We start from the raw sequence: 18,949 nt of genomic DNA on the forward strand, positions 1-18,949 counted from the left end.
TCCTTTGAAGAAACTAGTAAAATCCCAACACAGCTATCTCAAGTTTCATCCTACATAATGTGTTCTCTCCAGCCAATTTACAAGCTTCAAGCTTATGAGAGAGCTGTGATTATCTAACCTAACTACATTTTGGGACATGATCATCTAATCCAAGTAATTAGTCACAGTAGCCAATGTAGCAGTCACAACTACGACATATTTACAGAAAGAAGTTAAAAAAGATTTTAACTATATGCCTGCAGCCAAATCAAACAATAATTACTTGGTTTCTATGCTGTCGATGTCAAAAAAATATATGGGCACTAAGTGATGCATAGTGAATGGTACAAAGGGTAACATTAATTAAAAACAATACTAATCAAAAGAATCTATGTCAGATCTCTTTCTATCAAGCATAAAACATTTAAAAACAAAATCCCTATAATGTTTGTTGTTTGGAATCCTTAGGAGGCCAAAAGAATAGATTAATCAAAGTTCACTGCATCTCAAAGGGAGTGATCAATCCTGTAAAAAGAAGAGGAAAAAAATAAAGGGTTTTTGGACATTTGGATGACCCCACAATTCTCTCTCTAAATCTCTACCGTTCAACCCATTCTTCCCTTGTCTATTTATACACACTTCCTATTTTGTTTAGAGTCTCAAGACTTGTGTCTTTTCTCGTCAGCATTACATTACTTCACAAACTTCCTCCTCTGCTTTGCTCTCTTCCTATACTTACTTCCATCAAACATCATTCATCAATGGCTTGCTTGGGGATGATTTGTAATGAGGTCAGTATCAAATGAAACCAACTTTTCTTTTCTTTGCTCTGTCTCTCTCTCTGTGTTTAAAGTTTTGAATATGAAGAAGAACAAGAAGAAGCACATTTCACAGTGAATTTTGTTTTATGGGTACAGAATTTGAAGGATGGTGAGACAAAAGAGAGGGATGTTTGTACTCTTGATGGGACCGTTGATTGGCATGGCCAACCTGCAATCAAATCAAAATCTGGTGGATGGGTTGCTGGGATCATCATACTCTGTAAGACCATATTACCATCTCTCTCTAATTCAAGCTCTATCTCTCTCTCTCTCTCTTACACACCCAAAATGACCCATAAACCAACTTATTTCTCTATAAGCTTCTGTTGGTACATTTTCAACATTGAGCAGTTCAACCAAGATTCTATCTCCTACTTGTTTTCTTCATTAGCTTATAGAGAGAGAGAGAGAGAGAAGAAGAGGAAGAAGCAGAAAGTGCAGAGCTTATAGTGATATGTAGGAAGTGGTTTCAGAAAAATCGAGAAGTTTTGGTGGGGTGTTAAGAGGGAAAGAGAAATAGTTGTTAATGTTTTGTTTGGATTTGGAAAAGATAAGTGGAGGTTCATACTAGAGATGTGAAACAGCTTCTCACTGATTTTAATAAATACAGAAAAGAACAGAAAATGAGAGAAATAAGGATGGGTTTATTGCCTTACATTTGGCACCACACAGCGAGCCAAGTGTTGGAGCCTCCTTGCATGCTACTCTCTCCTCCACCTAATTCAAGCCAGCCCAAATTGACACTAGCTTAGAGAGAGAGGGGAGGGGGCAAGAAACCAAAAATGATGTGAGAGATTTATCAAGAACTATGATTTATTGTCGCATTCACTCCATGGGAGCTGGACGACAAGAGAGGGAGATTTCTTAAGGACTGTGCTTTCTTGCCCCATTGACTCCATGGGAGCTGGACGACAAGAGAGAGAGTTTTCTTAAGAACTGTGCTTTTCTTGCCTCATTGACTCCATGGGAGATGGACGACAAATGAGCAAGTAGGGGGAGAATAACCGTAATAGCTGAGAAAAAAAGAAAGACGGTATATTACCCATAGAAATCACGAATCTCTACAATAATATAATACAGTCTATTTTAAGTATAAGCTCTAATTGCTTTAATTTGGACTTCCGAAAAAAAACTTCATACAGATATAGAGGTGTATTCTTTACTCATAAACCTACTCATAGGAATTCATTCCTTACTCATAAACCTACGCCGATTATCAGCAGCCTCCCTCTATTCACTTTTACAGGGAGAGAGAGAGGGGTATTTACGGAGAGAGATGGGGTAAATGCATGCATCAACCATAGAAGTGTCAGACACGTAATCAACCATTTTGACATGGCATGACGTGGATTTTCCACGTGTCGTTTCAATTACCAAGAAGAATTACACGTGAAATTTAATTAGTCTCAGTTGATGACCCAGAACTCCACACCTCTAAATTTTTTATTTTTTTTCTCCCAGTCTGCCAAAGAGAGAGAGAGAGAAAGAGAAAGAGAGACCATGATTAATGCATACATCAAGCAGAGACGTGTCAGACACGTAATTAACTATTTGGACATGGCATGACGTGGATATTCCACGCGTTGTTTCAATTACCTAGAAGAATCACACAATAATTTTAGTAGTCTAAGTTGATGGCCCTGAGCTCCACATCTGTACATTTAATTTTTGTTCTACTTCCCCTTTCTTTTTTTCTGCCTCCTTACCAATTGCTTTTTAAAAATCTACAGAAAAGGACTTGAAAGTATATCATAATACTAAGTTCTAGAGAATTTTTTTCAGAGAAGCCATTAGAGGTATAGCAGAGAACTCAAGGTAGAGTACTATAATAGCATCCATAACTTTGTTTGAATTTAAAGCTCATAAGAAACTCTGACATCACAAATATTCTTCTACAAGTAATGGAAAGGAAGAAAATGTATCGCATGTTGCTTAACATTCCTCCATTATCAACGAAGGAAAATGTCTCGCAAGCTGGATGTTAATGGGAACAGGAGATTATAGAAACACGACTCCTTTTGGTGGAACTTACCAAAGAGGAAAGACCTTTTCCTTCAAGCAAAGCAAGGGTCTAAAAGCCATCTAATAGTGAAATTCACGATGGACTTGCTCTTTTACTGTCCGCATATACCATTTTTATTGGTCTTATTGGGGAGAGAGAGGAGTGTAACAAGCTTCCCTTCCTATCATGCACACACCAGGCCATACCAATCTAGGATTTGTAGAGAGTCCACTTGAGATTCTTATGAGGTCGGTTAAGAATCACGGATCTCTATAATGGTACGGTATTGTCCGTTTTGAACATAAGTTCTCGTGAATTTACTTTGGACTTCCCTAAAAGGCCTCTGGAATGGAGATATATTCCCTCCTTATAAACTAGGATCATTTAAGACAGGGACTCCCACCAATCTTCAAACACTACGAAAATGGAATCTAATGTGGGTCTGAATTGAAATCTGGTCTGTCTAACTTGTCCTTTCATAACTTGTCCTTTCACTTCCCAAAGCACTTTCAGCTCTTTACTAGACAACAATGTGATGAGAAAAGCCAACCATTAGGGAAAGCAGACTTATACGGAGAAATTTATCATGAATTCACCATAAAATGAAGAACGAACCTAACTAACATCATATTTGGTTCAACCCTGACTTGCTGCTTCTCACAATAATGCAGTGAATCAAGGACTTGCAACTCTTGCGTTCTTTGGGGTTGGTGTGAACCTGGTGCTGTTCCTGACAAGGGTTATGCAGCAAAACAATGCCGATGCTGCCAACAGTGTGAGCAAATGGACCGGGACAGTCTATATCTTCTCTCTTGTAGGGGCTTTCCTCAGTGATTCATACTGGGGAAGGTACAAAACTTGCGCCGTTTTTCAGATCATCTTTGTCATTGTACGTACAGTACACTAAAACCCTTAAAGATTTCCCTGCTACTAATAGAAACCTCTCTCTTTAACTGCTTCCTCACCTTTATTTATTGCAGGGCCTGGCTTCACTTTCCATAACATCACAGCTCTTCCTTATCAAACCAAAAGGTTGTGGGGATGAGGACACTCCATGCGAGTCAAATTCAAAATTGGGGAATGCATTGTTTTACCTCTCCATTTACCTTATTGCTCTAGGAAACGGGGGATATCAACCAAATATTGCCACATTTGGAGCAGACCAATTTGATGAAGAGGACTCCACAGAGGGGCACTCAAAAGTGGCCTTCTTTAGCTACTTTTACTTGGCTCTTAACTTGGGCTCTCTCTTCTCAAACACCATTTTAGGGTACTTTGAAGATGGAGGACTGTGGGCTCTGGGCTTCTGGGTGTCAACTGGCTCAGCTTTTGCAGCCTTGGTTTTGTTTCTTTGTGGAACTCCAAGGTACAGGCACTTCAAACCAAGTGGTAACCCTCTCTCAAGATTCTGCCAAGTCATTGCTGCTGCAGCTAAGAAATCAACGGTCAAGATGACACCAAGTGAAGATGAACTCTACAATGTTGATGCCAAGGACTGTTCAGTAAACCGTGGTAGAAAGATACTTCACACCCATGGATTCAAGTAAGGACATTTACATTTCAGTTCCATTTCTTTAAACAAGTCTGTGTCTCTCGCGAACTTCTTTCACGCTCATAGAATTTTTTTATTTAAAAACACAACAAAAAGATCATAGTCTGCATCTCAGTCAAGCTTGTTCTTCTATATATTGTAGGTTTTTGGATAGGGCAGCCTATATCTCATCAAGAGATCTGGATAACCAAGAACGAGGCATTGACAATCCATGGCGCCTGTGTCCCATCACACAAGTGGAAGAGGTCAAGTGCATTTTAAGACTACTTCCTATCTGGCTCTGCACCATAATCTACTCCGTGGTCTTCACTCAAATGGCTTCCCTCTTTGTCGAGCAAGGCGCAGCCATGAACACTGTTGTTTCAAACTTCCATATCCCACCTGCAAGCATGTCGAGCTTCGACATTCTTAGTGTGGCATTTTTCATCTTCCTTTACCGACGAGTCCTAGACCCACTTGCAGGAAAACTCAAAAAATCAGATTCTAAAGGGATTACAGAGCTTCAGAGAATGGGAATTGGTCTCATCATAGCAGTGATGGCAATGGTTTCAGCAGGAATTGTAGAGTGTTATAGGCTAAAGTATGCCCAAGGCGACTGCGCACATTGTGAAGGCTCAAGCTCCTTAAGCATCTTTTGGCAGGTTCCACAGTATGCATTAATAGGAGCTTCCGAGGTCTTCATGTACGTGGGACAATTGGAGTTCTTCAATGCACAAACCCCCGACGGATTAAAAAGCTTTGGTAGTGCACTTTGTATGACATCAATCTCTTTGGGGAATTATGTCAGTAGTCTTCTGGTCACTATGGTTATGAAAATATCAACAGAGGATCACATGCCAGGATGGATTCCAGGAAACCTGAACAGAGGTCATCTAGATAGATTTTACTTCCTCTTAGCTGGATTGACAGTAATTGATTTTGGGGTGTATATTCTCTGTGCTATATGGTACAAATCTATCAAATTGGAGGGCAAGTGTGAAGAAAATGAAGATCAGGAGCTCATCAAGGTCTGATTTAAAGAAATATACACAAAAGCAAGCTTCTTCTTGGATGCATATTTTATGAGTTTGTGTAAGAATAAAAGGAATGGGGCCTGAAGAGTCGGAAAGCTATTCTTGGCTCAACTCTTTGTACCCAATTCTTTCCTCGTTTTACGACATCTAACCAAATAATTTCAAGCCATGTTACTGTAAGAGCAAGGGTGGCATGTAATGATCAGGCAGATTTCTTGTGCAAGACCTTCATGTTCCCACCTTGTAAATTTCCTCGCTTTATTCATTAAAGGCCTTTGACTTCTTTTTTCTTTTCCTCTTTTGTTTTTCATTTTCTATATGGGAAAGCTAGTATGCACAATCACTGAGCCATCTTTGTTCAATCTACCAAGTTGTGCATGGAAATGAATTACCCTCTTCTCTGTCTTTTGAAATTGGTACCACGGGAGCGGGTTTTTGTATCTCGTTGCATGTCTACCTAGTAACAATTCAACGCCCATGGACTAGTGTGGCCTTTGATTAATAAACATGGTATGGGAAATATATAAACAGACGGTGCTCTAATCACCAGATATTATCAATCACAAGAAATGTCTAATAAATAGATCAATCAAGTCGATGTTGCAAAAGTATCACTTATAAGCATAATAATCTCCAAAAAGAAAGAACAAAACAAAAAAGCCTCTTTTTACCAGAAAAATCAACCTAGGATCCTACGTACTTGAATGTGGTGAATAGATTCTTTCCGCCATATTGGTTGAGCTCCACTTTGTACAAGCGTAACGTGGTCTCCATCTACCACGTGACCCTTATCCTGCAAACGTGGGAAATTTAAAACTATATCCTTGAGGATCTATAAACGAAAACACAAGGAAATAAAGACAGCAAAGTAACACAATAAGAAAACTAACCAGCAATAACTCGAGTGCTCTGGAGAACGTCTCTTCTGCATCACTTGAAAACTGCATGTAAATGGGCATGACCCCATGATAAAGCACCAGCCTTTGTTTGATCCTATCGCTGGATCAGACCATAATTTAGTTTCCCTTTTAAAGAAATGATTGGATAAAAATCAAATGAACCTAGATATTCTTCAAGTCGTCATAAAAATTAAAAATACAGTTAAATGGAGACAGAAAATACACAAATGCTTCGCCCTCCAATCAGCAAATCCAAGTGTGAAAACCCATTAAGAGAAAGATAGATCTGGAACTTCACATAAATGGCATGTTAAATAACTAGCCATTCTCAAGGGTAATCTAAGATTTAGACCGGGCAGTAAGTCATGCACCTTGCATTGTTTTATCCCTATCTGGAGTTACAGATGCATAGACGATATCTATCCTGGATCCAGAAAGCTACTATTCAACTACAACTAATATTTCTTCTTTTTTTTTATTTTTTATTTTTTTTATTTTTATATAACAAACTGAAGATATATTGATCCAAGAAGCATGCACAAAAGATGGGGAACGTGGTATCCCACAAAGCCAGAGGAGTACAGAAAGGCCTCCCAATTGGCAAAAATATGCCACAAATCATAATTACAAAAAAAAGTTCACATATAAATCAATAGCAAACTCTACATTTTCAACACAAACAATTCATACTTGTCGTCACACATATAAAGTTGACCTGAATCAACAAACTGCATAAATTGAAGTGAAGTAAATATCATGATCAAACATGAAATTCAAGGAAATTGCAATATATAACACTACTTCTGAACTTACTCGTCAGTGAAGGCAAAGATAGTAGAGCAGGGCCTGTAATGACTCAAGAGTATAGCCATGGAGCCAGTTCTCGTGAAAACGATGATAGGAGTCTTAAGGGTGTTGGCCATAGTGGTGGTATGGAAAGCAAGCATGTCTCCCATATGTCTCTGTCAGAATATGACGAATACATCAGATTTTGTGAAAAAATAGATAAGTTCTTATGATCTAGATTCAAATTAGGTGTTATGAGAAGAATTTTAACCCATTTAGGCAGAACAATTGCCTTCATCCCATGTCCCAACAACATCATAGAAGGAACATATGCGGACTAAGAAAACATAAATATGGAAAAAAAGAGAGGGCAAAAAAACATTTATAAGACAACTTATATGTTACTGATAATAATACAAACCTTGTGGACACTCAATGGATTTGGAGTAGTAGAATTAACTGGAAGACTAGATTCCATCCTCAAAGCCACGGTGTGCATCACGTTCACAGCCTTCAATGGATACCTAATATTTTTGCCATTATGAATCAAAAGATCAATTTAATATAAAAATGAAGACAATAAGGGAAAAAGAGGAGGTAATTTTTATGGCATCAACAAACAGAAAACAGCCTGAACTTCTTCAATGTTTAGCAATAAGTCAATAACTTGAAGCTCAATTGCAAAACTAGTAGACATAAAAAGCTGGTATGATGATGCGAGTTCAAGAATGACAGAAATTTTTCATCAACTCCAATCAAATAAGAAAAACGAACATAAGCATAATAATGCAAACGGGATATGGCATATTTCAATATTTGCAAAACGCATTTACAACAAGAAAAGAAACAAAAACATCCTTATACGTTGTTGAAAGATCAAAGCACCTTGTTCCCCACCAATAGGTCCCAACAGAATGAAGTTAGTTTTGAGTTCATTCAAATCATGTACAAAAATACTGCCAAAAAAAAAAACCCGCCCAGATAATGGACTAAGATACATACTTTCCATGAGCAGTTTCTCCTGAAAGCATGATTGCATCAGCACCTTCTCGTACTGCAATAGAAATATCAGAAACCTCAGCTCTAGTTGGTGTGGGATGATCAATCATGCTTTCCAGCATGTTTGTTGCTACAATAACTGTTTTCTGCATGCTCTGACACCTTTTGATAATAGTTTCCTGACAGACAAGCAATGTGAAGTACTATTATATGATGTAATATGATAGAATGTTAGTCCTATTATCCTATTAACTTTACAGTCCTTGCCTACATTACTTTTAGTTTCGGTAACAAATGGAAGCTTTGTTTCTTACTGAAAAAATTAAATAACGATTCTTTATTTCCTTGGAGTATTAAATGCTCAGTGTCATATCTCTAGCACCAATTTATTTAATTCCGAACTAATACCTTTTCAAAGAAACTTCAACAATTTGGAAATAGATGAATTCCTATCTTCGTGTATTAACATTTAAAAAGTAGAAGTCATTGCACTTCATGAAAACCAACAATCTTAAACTTTGGAATCAAGCAGTGAATTCAAGGTTTTGTTGACACATTTTTTTATAAACAACTTCATTGATGAATGAAATTACACCAGAAGGAAAATAAATCCCAATCCAAGTGAGTTAAAAAAGACATCTCCAATTGGACAAAAGAGAGTCAAAGCTGTAAGAAGAAATAGGCAATTTACACCAAGATATCGTACTGAAAATAACATGATCTAAGAAAATATCAAAAGGATGCACTTCATCGATGAAGATATGACTATTTCGCTAAATTCTCTAATGAGGTGCATTATAAGAGCCTCATCCTTCCTTCGTTGTCCAATTCCAACCCTCTAGAAATTACATAAACTTAACTCAAAAATTGCAATTTCCATCGGACTACAAGACGATGCAATTTCTCTCCTCAAAAAGTTTTAATAAATATAAAGGAAGGATACATAAGCTACAAACATGTATTTCCAAAATTACGAAATTTACTCCTATATTTTAAAAATAGTTCAAAACACTCTTGGGTTCATTTTTTGCTCGTTCCATCAATTCGTTAGTTGAATTCAATATTAATCTTCCTATAGATCACATTTCCCCAACTAGCATATTAATCATAAGAATTTTCTTTTATCTCTCTTCCGAAGAAAAATTCGTCAATAAATGGGTCGTAATCAGATGTATTTCTCATTCGTCATTCTCTCTTGCCAAACTCTCATACTCGCCAGGGTTGAAGAGGCAGTCCATGAGCTAATTGGAACTCAAATTGCGTATACACAAAAAAAGGCTCACTTTCTACTTACTACCTCCGCGTTTTGTGCCCAATTCTTGTCGGGTAAACGGAGCCCTTCTACTTCTAATTAAAGGCAAACAGTCGCCATTGCAAGCAAATAATCCCCCCCCCCCCAATTTATCTGTCATGTTTGGATTAAGCTGCTAGGTTTAGGGGTGGAAGTGAAAACCAAAAAATTGAAAAAACCACGCAAACCGACCGAAACTGCCATTAGTTTGGTTTGGCAGTTATAAATAAACCTATTATATTCTGTTGGTTTCTCCTTTTGAAAAAAACCAACCAAATGTATCCGAGCCTACCAGTACTATCTACATAAAAATTCATAGTTTGTATTAGCAACCCAGTGGCTTCGAATCTCTCCACCATCGCTGGTGACATGCATTCAAGTTTCGTGAAACACAGTTAACTATTTCCATTTCAATTATTTACACAAGACAGGTGGCCCAGCAACTCCCAGCAACCCAATAGTGCAAAGTCCAGCCAAAATAACCTGTTTGTGGCTGCCTCCCACCCAACAACGCAAAGTCGTCCCAAATAACCCCTACCCACCTTCAATCCGACCTGACCCAACCCTAACACCTGGGATTTAAGTAAATGGGGAACCGCCAGACCAAACTAACTAACGTTGGCGATTGGTTCAGGGCGGTTTGTTTAGATTCATTTAGCAGTTCTATTCTTCGATTTTTTTTCAAATACTTGGTGGTTCACGGTTTGACACTCAAACCTAGCCAAACCAAACCGATTATGCCCCAGCTAGGTTTCTTCAATTTGCATTAGTGTTTTTGGCATAATAGTGGAGAACCATAACTCCAATGACTTTGCGAACTTAGATATTCAAAGAAAAATAATTTACTCTCTGGTCCAGCTGTCAAAGGTGTTTTTGTGAGATGGGGCAGAGAGAGAAGCTATAATGCAAAAGATCTCAAGGATGTTTGGAAGCTAGCTTTGGCTTCTAACTGGTGTATTCTTTTCAAAATTCTGTAAAATTATAATTGATTTATGATCAATGCCAATTCTAGTCTTTTCTATGTCGAGACACAAATCATGTAACTAAAAAGGTTAATCTGGAACTGGAACTAATGTTGCAAAATGGAAGGGTGATGGTTGATAGAGTACTAGTAACCATAGAGTTTTACCTGCAATAAAGGAACTTCCTCGATTGGAAGTTCAGCCCCAAGGTCTCCACGAGCTACCATTGCCTAAAAAGTCAAATAAACTAATTAGTTTCAACTCAGAACCCGACGATGAGCGTGAACAGTAACATGCGAAACAAAAGCAAGCCAAGAACATATTAACATATATGAATAGATAAATGTTCCTTGAGAATGTAATAGAAAGCCTAACTTGTAGCCAGAAATCATCATGCATAAGTTCAAATCTATATCACTTGAAAATAGTTGGCAAGAGTAATACAATTACAATTCTCTAGTGTATGTAAACATAGTCGCATATAACACTCTTAAGTAGTCTAAGTTAATAAAAATGTCAATCCATGTTTCATCGTTTTCAGTAGACTTGATCCTTTCCAAAAAGAAAGCTCCGCTCATTTTCATTGTGGGAGTGTGTCGTGAGTCCTTTTCTTTTTAATATCTTCAGTGTTATTTTTTTCTTTGTTCTTTCCACTTTTTTTGTTTTTTTTTTTTTTAAAATAAGAAACAGAAAATTTCATCAAAACCATAGGGAATAGTAACTTTGATTAATCTAAAAAGGAAACCATTCATGAAAGCACGCTTAGGAAAATAGTTCCTAAACAAGCCTTTAAATTATATGATTTCTATTTAAATTAAGCCTTGTTTCTCATATTGCTCAAGGTAATGTCTCGACTTTTCTCTTGAATCTACTAAGAGAAAGCTTTGAAGCCACTTATAGCCTTTAAAAACATTGATGGTGGTGTGCCACAGGTTGACCATCATCCATTTCTTTCCTTTTAATAGCGTATTAACATTTGATAAAATATTTTTGGTCATTTAAACAATTTTATCAATTTCACAGTCACATAGTCGAAAATGTTCATGATAAACAAAAAATAAAAATGAACTTTGGTTCATTTACTATGAGATGATGTTTGTAAACAATATGGTGATAGCCACCAATCAATTATAACCCACACGAAATCTCATTGGTGTTCTAATGGTGATGTATATTGAAATATTTTATTAGAATTATTGAACCAAGGAAGTAGAAAGCTAACCCCATCTGATGCTGAAAGTATTGAATGAAGATTAGGTATTGAGTCTGCACTTTCAATTTTTACAATCACATGAATATCTGCATTACAGCCTGCAAAAAATATACATTTATTTCTTATGAGCATGAGATGAAGCATAGATGTCCTCAAATGGGAATAGGCAATGAACATTAATATATACAAATATGTACTTTTCAGATAGTCTTTCAGCTCATGGACCACTCTAGCATCCTTTACAAAAGAAACAGCATAAAAATCAACCTGATTATCCACCCCAAACTTTATATCATCCCAGTCCTTGTCTGCACCACGAAAGATTTCAAAGATTAAAAGTTGACAATACATATAAATGTGTATAGATGATACTAAATTCTAGGCTATATTATACATATGGTCCTCGTACTTTACCACTTTTAACATTTTGGTATCTATCCTTTTAATTGTTGCATTTTGGTACATGTTCTATGGACGTACCAATTCAGTCCCTCGAGTCAATATCCATTTAAATATTAACAAAATGCTGATATAGCATCACGTGAATACTGAGATGTTGCCACGTCCACTTTTTGTGCATATACAACCATACAACATACCAAGTTATCACTACAACTACACTGTAACATGCCAATCTATGTAACTCTTTAACAAGATAATAATGTTAGGGACTAAAGCTGATATGTTTATAAAAGTATGAAGACTAAAATGAAAATAAAGGAATACAGGCATTAAAGGTGTCTAAGTAAAAAGACTAGAATTGCAATTTAACCTAAATTCTATAAATGCAACATTGATGTTAAATACTGAACATACCTGTTATAGAAGGCAATGTCGCACTTTTTCCACGAACATTCAAATGGCGCCTTGATTTGAGTTCGCCGCCATCAACGACTACACACTTAACCAAATCATTTGTCTTCGACTTAACAGTCAATGACATCATTCCACCTAGAGTATGAAAAAGAAATTTAGTTTTGAGACACTAGAATAGGCAACTGTAATTCTATAACTCATCAGCTAAAAACCATAAATAACTGGACTTTATTTCAACTAGTCAACCATATACAACATTTGATCAAAACTTCAAGATATTTAAGCATATCTGTTTGAGCGTGCCCAAGTGCATGCCCTCATCTTAATCTTGGAGCCTCATATATCAACTTTCAATGCAATTGAATGGCAAGTTAAATTGTACACAGAATGAAGATTTTATTCGTCTGTTCAAAAGTAAAGGTCTAAATTGGGTTATGCATTTGATAAGCAGAAAACTGCATGAATAAAAGATGTCCAGATCTTTAATACCTTCGGCCCTGTTGTCTTTTAAAAGTTAATTTAGGAAGATTAAACTCTGTTTTAAGAGTTTTGCCACTGTTCGTAAGTTGGGTTACTGTAAGTTTAGTATTCATTTACTGTTGTGTTTAATAAGCTGCCTAATAGCCTATATAAATTAGACCATTGGCTGTATTGAGGCTCAGTATTAATAAAAATTGTCTCCAAGAATCTTATTCAAGAATTAATCTACGCTACATGAGCTGACAATAACATAAAACAAGTCACTGATTGAGAAAGGTTGTATCATACATTGTCAGCACCAATGTGAAACAAACAGGAGAAATATACTCACCATCAACAAGCACACTATCGCCAACTTCTACATCATTTATAAAGTCGTCATAGTTAACACTAACAGTGTCTTCTGTGCTGACTCCTCTTTTGATTGTGAAGTTAAATTCTTGTCCATCTTTGAGCAAGATTGGTTTAGGTACATCTCCACTTCGAACCTCAGGGCCCTGAATGAAACAAATAGAAGTATGATGCAGTAATTATAATACCAAGAGCATAGATCATTAATTCAAAAGGTAGAATAGAGAGATATAAACTGAAGATTGAGATACAACTAAATCTTTTGTACCAGTGGGCAAATGGATTCAACAATGGTGATCATTTCTATAAAAGATCAAGTTTGAGATTAAACTTCAACAAAGAAATCTCACTAATATATGAGAGCACACGTATGAATAATAAGTTCAAGAAACTTGCACAACCATTTAATTCAAATATCGGATGGTTAAGAGTTTAAAATCAATATGAAGTTTTAAACATCGGTCCCGTCTGTAGTAGTTATAATCCAGCGTTCAATAAACATATAGAAGTTAGAAAACATACCTTTGTGTCAAGCATAATGGCTATAACTTTGTCTTTAAATTGTGCGTTATATTCCTTAACCAAATCAATGGTTTTCTGGTGGGTAGAATGATCACCATGGGACATGTTTAAACGTGCCACATTCATACCCATCTCTGCCAATTTCCATATCATTTCACGTGAACTTGTGGAAGGACCAATGGTGCAGACTATCTTAGTTTTCCTTCTAGATTTCGTGGTTAACTTCATCCTACTAAGAGGGAATCCATTAGATTGATGATCAAGGGTAGAGTTCGAAATGTCCTGATCCTGAACCAAATAAAAATCTCACTCTTAGAACCGTGATGCATCAAACATCACAATAAGAAAGAACACAACATCATATTTTAGTTTTACTGGAAAAAAGAAATATGAGAATAAACAGCATCAGACTCCAGAATCTAAGATTCATTTATTTTTCCAGCGCTATTCCAAAAATATTTCACGAAATGAAACTGAGGAAAACACATCAATCTCATAATATCCATAAAACTCGATGCATGTACAAGAGCCAGTAAATCTCCAGAACAAAACAGAGAAAAGTATCAACATCAGCCAAAAACAAGCCTCAAATAAGCATCAGAAAAAACAAACAGAACAGAACATAAAGAAATTAAACTCACAGTGTCCAGAGAGCCTTTATACGACGCAACATCCTGCTTCTCGGCTATTCTCGAGCATCTAATCAAAGCGATTTGTTTCGATTGCACATACATCCTTCCAGTCTTCGCTTCAATACCAAACGCATCAGAAACGTTTCTACACGATGCAAGGTGGTCAGCAACTCTGGTAGAATCAGATTTCAGTAGTGGCACTCCCGTAGAGAGATAAAACGTAGCCATTGAAAGAAACCTCTAACAGAACGAATGGCAGAGAGAGAGTATTTGCCCGGAGAAGTTCAAGAATCCTGAAGAGAAGGATAATCTCCAGCTACAAATGCAGTGGAAGAAGCGAAACGGTGGTGGTCTCACTTCCGCCGGCCAGGGAGTACGGCGGCGGTGGGCGGTGGGCGGTGGGCGGCGGTGGAGTCTTCTTATACAAAGACAAGAAGGCCAGAGGTTTTGAGGACAGTTAGGGGTCTAAATCTGTATCTCTTTTCCCTCATTCTTTCATATTTTATACTCTTCCCTTCTCCCTCACGCGCTTAAACTCTCGAGTGTTTAACATTTTTTTTTTTTTTTGTCTTATTTTAAATAATAATTCAAAATATATTTATAAACGAGTCGTATTATTAATTAATTTATAAACATATTTTATTTATAAAAAATTATCTAATTTTTATTTTCAATATATATTATATTATACATATAATTTAATTGAATTTATAATATTATTATATATATTAAACCCTTTTTAATATAATTATATTTTTTTTCTTTTTTGGGAATGGACTAAAAATTAAGATTATTGTTAAAAATTTGAGAGAAAAAAATAACTTTCAAAATAAAAAATTAAAAACCTATGAAATATTCTAAAGAATAATTTTAATGAATTATTTACTCATTTATATGTAACTACGTTAATAAATATTATATTAATACTAACGTACGTGTCTAATTTAATTAATTAAAAAATTATATTTAAGTGATAAAGCATATTTTTAACTTAAAAAATTTAGAGTATCGATTAAAACCTTAAATTAATTATTATAATAATAATTTAAATCATATATTTAAAATTATTTATGGATAATTTTCACTTAAAATTATTTAAATATAATGTATATAAATTAGAGGGAAAAATTATGATAATCAAATAGATAATAACGAATAAGTTTCTATAAAAAAATTAAAATTATTTGATAATGTTGAGTTAATTTTAAATAAAATTAAATGAAAATAATTAACCAACACAAGGCCACGAGGGGGAGTTTGCAATTATTTATATTTATTTATTTTTCTAGAAATGAAAAAACCAATGGTCCATATTCGGCGTGAAATGTACGCGCCAAGGAGCGAGTGTGCCGCCAAATAAAAAAATATCTTTTTTTATTAGTGACTGGCATATCGTACATTTCCGAAGATTCTTTTGAAATTAAAATCGAAGATTCCATGGGATATTTTTCTGATCTGGCTTCACTGTTGCCACGTGTCAATAGAACTCATCCAACGGCCAGAAATGTGTGTACTCTCTCTCACATCCAAAATTTCTACCAGACATTTGGCATTTATTTATTTAATATTTAATTAAATTTTTTATTTATTTATAAATAACTTTTTAATTGGAAAAATTACTTTATTATTATTATTTTTTTTTATTATTAATTTAATAAAGAGAAACAAATATTTAATGATAGAGGGTTAAATTGTAATTTTATTTTTCTAAATTTATAACAATTTCCTAATTTTATAGAAGTTATTTTAATGAGGTTTTTAAATTTTTTGTCTTTTATTTCTTTAAATTATTTTTTTTAAATTATAGCCCAATTTTCAAAGCTCTAATTTCTAATCCATTTAAGGCATGTAAACGTTTTACCTTCCTCTTAATAATTATTAAAAATAAATAAAATTTGGTTTAATGTCCTTACTAAAAACGTTACACGCCAAAAAAAAAAATTGGACAAACATGAATCATATGATTATTTGATCCATAAATTTGAACGTGCCAAAATATTGATAGAAAAAAACGCTAACAATTTGAACGTGTCTAGTTATATGAAATGTCGTTCGGATGTCTTTATTTGAATGCATGACCCATCAAAAATACCTTGAACGTGTGATGTGTGTCATATAACTCTTTTTTCGATAAATTAAGACGTGAACTGACGTGAAAACTCATTTGAGAGAAAAACTAAAACAAAAACGCTGGCAATTTTATGGGCTAAACTATGTTATGATGTCTTTACTTGAACACGTGATATTTAAAAAATAAAAAATAAAAAAAGATACTGAGAACGTGTGACACAAGTCATATAACTCTTTTTTCTATAAATTAAGACGTGAGCTGACGTGGAAACTCATTTGAGAGAAAAACAAAAACAAAAAACGCTGACAATTTTATGGGCTAAACTATGTTATGATGTTTTTACTTGACACGTGATATTTAAAAAAAAAAAAGATACCTAGAACGTGTGACACAAGTCATATAACTCTTTCATCCATAAATTGAAACGTAAAGCTGACGTGGAAATTCATTTGAGAGAAAATAAATAATGACAATTCTATGGGCCAAATCTAATAACCCTACCTGGTTATACAAAACTATGTTCTAATGTCTTTACCTGCCATTTCTGAGTCTGTCAGAAATCTAACAGCTGACAGTTAAAAATAACCTGTCATTTTTTAGTGTCAGAAATTCTACCGACAACGGAAACTCATTTAAGAGAAAAAAAATATATATATATATATATATATATTAATAATTCAATGAATTTAGTCTAATTTAATTAATAGCATTATTTTTTAAAAATAATATGTCGTGGTTGTGTGTTACTTGATGATTCGATCTTCCACCACGAGGGAGGTTTCTTCTAGTCGAGTGGATCATGGGTAGTCCATGGAGTTGATTTCATAAGTCATTCTAGAACGCGTGCTAGAGAAAAAATTATCATTTTGTAATTTTATTTAATCGATGAAATATTACCGTTTTATAAAAAGAGAGATTACGATCATAAACACAATATCTCACTCATATGGGTCACGTGTGCTTTGACACGGTTTTCTTTTTTTTAGTAGTGATTTCATGGCCAAATTAGATGATAAACTCTATCTTCTCAATCTCGAGATTTAAGGTTGTTCTTGTCATGCTATAGCTTCTTCGATTTTGGTTCGTGATTTCTCTTGGCTATATAGTTCATCGGGAAAAGAGACCGAGCGTAAATAATTTTTTAAATATACAAATTTCCAAGAATTTTTAACTCAACTCGACTTCAAAAATTATTTGGACTCGTTATATAACGATTATTATTACTCTTTTAGAAATTAATTAACGTTTGCTTTTTTTTTCGATCTCGACATCAAATATTCCAATATATAAAATAACGTTGGAGAAGATGTTTTTTTTTTAGTCCAATAAAATATAGTAGAGAGATTTGAATATTTAATTTTGTAATTATATATATATTATTATCCAAAAAAATAATATAAAAAAATACATAATTATAAAACAATTATAATTACATTTCTAAGAGAGATGCACAATGAATGAAAATTAGAACTAAACAAAGATTAAAATTACGTAAAATCATTTAATGTAAAAATCAACGGCACACAATAATTGCACTCTTCCTCAACTACGGGTACATAGTTCGGGTTGAATTAGGTTGAGAGATTTTTTGACCCAACACAAAAGTTCGGAAGGGTTAGATTAGTAACCCAATCGGAACCCAAAAATTTTCACAACTCTATTTTCGGGTTGGGTTGGAGTTGTTAAAAAAAATTATTTTTTTAAAAAAATTTAATCCACTAACAAAATCTTTCAATTGAAACTATTTTTTTTTTATCGATCCAATTTTGTGTCTACTATTTTAGGTGTTAAAGAATTCTTAAAATAATAATAAAAAAAATCTGCTATAGTAAACACTGAAACGATTTTAGAAAAAGTTGGTATTTAAATTTATTTACTTTCTACCAAATCCAGTGAAAAAGATGATAGATGAAAAAGTAAAAATGAACCGAAATAACCTAAATATATATATAAATTATAATTAATAAATCTATCCTAAACTATGTTTTTAAAAAATAACCTAAATATATATAAAAATTATAATTAATATTATAATTGTTGGTTAGAAACAAATTATATCTTAATTTATTCATGTATTTTTAAAATATTTTTATAAAAAATTAAAAATAATAAAATAAAATATTAAGATATTTTATAATAAAATAAAAATAATAATAATAAATTAATGTATTTGATTGGGGTCGAACTTGAAGTACCACTTTTGCAAACCCATCATTAATGAAAATTTCTTAGTATATTTTATATATTTTTATGACTCGGGTTAATTTGAGGGTTTTGTCCTATAAACCCAAAATCGAACTGAGTCAATTCGGGTTCAAAAAAAATGAACCAAAACCAACCCGAAAAGCTAATCCAACTTAACCCAACCCTTATAGTTTAGGTTGAGTTGGTCTGGGTTGTTGGGTTGTCGGATTGAATGTACATGCCTATCTTCAACTATGCAAATTAAACCAATTTTTGATAGTACTCAATATATTGGATACCATAATCTAATTATATATCTATATTAGAGGCCGTTTGATTGAAGGGAGTTTTTTTTTTTTTTTTTTTTTTTTTTTAA

The 18,949-nt window shown here is 34.3% G+C and overlaps 2 protein-coding genes across 5 annotated transcripts; one reads left to right on the forward strand and one right to left on the reverse strand.

The window, feature by feature from the left end:
* Positions 1–569: 569 nt before the first annotated feature.
* Positions 570–5,663, forward strand: LOC111455398 (protein NRT1/ PTR FAMILY 7.3-like). The gene is made up of 5 exons (XM_023097041.1): positions 570–770; positions 897–1,020; positions 3,474–3,691; positions 3,783–4,345; positions 4,497–5,663. Exons 1-5 carry the CDS (start codon positions 741–743, stop codon positions 5,365–5,367), a joined length of 1,806 nt encoding a protein of 601 aa, XP_022952809.1. The 5' UTR covers positions 570–740; the 3' UTR covers positions 5,368–5,663.
* LOC111455395 (pyruvate kinase isozyme G, chloroplastic-like) lies at positions 1,318–14,743 on the reverse strand. Of its 4 annotated transcripts, none has more exons than XM_023097035.1 (13): positions 14,328–14,743; positions 13,687–13,974; positions 13,145–13,310; positions 12,334–12,468; positions 11,715–11,825; positions 11,527–11,615; positions 10,472–10,534; positions 8,055–8,230; positions 7,474–7,576; positions 7,080–7,228; positions 6,258–6,366; positions 6,068–6,160; positions 1,318–1,517 (listed from the first exon to the last, which is right to left on the reverse strand). In XM_023097035.1, exons 1-13 carry the CDS (start codon positions 14,544–14,546, stop codon positions 1,398–1,400), a joined length of 1,821 nt encoding a protein of 606 aa, XP_022952803.1. In that variant the 5' UTR covers positions 14,547–14,743; the 3' UTR covers positions 1,318–1,397. The 4 variants fall into 4 exon arrangements, with proteins under 4 accessions (XP_022952803.1, XP_022952806.1, XP_022952804.1 ...); XM_023097038.1 differs by having other exon boundaries at positions 1,508–1,543; positions 14,328–14,742; XM_023097036.1 differs by lacking the exon at positions 1,318–1,517 and adding an exon at positions 1,582–1,813 and having other exon boundaries at positions 14,328–14,742.
* Between the last annotated feature and the right edge of the window lie 4,206 nt (positions 14,744–18,949).

The sequence above is a fragment of the Cucurbita moschata genome, unplaced genomic scaffold (assembly GCF_002738365.1).
Source record: "Cucurbita moschata cultivar Rifu unplaced genomic scaffold, Cmos_1.0 Cmo_Scf00017, whole genome shotgun sequence".
NCBI classification, from domain to species: domain Eukaryota; kingdom Viridiplantae; phylum Streptophyta; class Magnoliopsida; order Cucurbitales; family Cucurbitaceae; genus Cucurbita; species Cucurbita moschata.

Excerpts from the sequence above, each read along its gene's own strand:
- LOC111455398 (XM_023097041.1), top strand. The coding sequence starts at position 741 with ATGGCTTGCTTGGGGATGATTTGTAATGAG. Across the intron at positions 771-896 it reads TGGGGATGATTTGTAATGAG|AATTTGAAGGATGGTGAGAC; the intron begins GTCAGTATCAAA and ends TTATGGGTACAG. Across the intron at positions 1,021-3,473 it reads TGCTGGGATCATCATACTCT|TGAATCAAGGACTTGCAACT; the intron begins GTAAGACCATAT and ends ACAATAATGCAG.
- LOC111455395 (XM_023097035.1), bottom strand. The coding sequence starts at position 14,546 with ATGGCTACGTTTTATCTCTCTACGGGAGTGCCACTACTGAAATCTGAT. Across the intron at positions 12,469-13,144 it reads CGATAGTGTGCTTGTTGATG|GTGGAATGATGTCATTGACT; the intron begins GTGAGTATATTT and ends TTCATACTCTAG. Across the intron at positions 11,826-12,333 it reads GACATTGCCTTCTATAACAG|ACAAGGACTGGGATGATATA; the intron begins GTATGTTCAGTA and ends TTCGTGGTGCAG.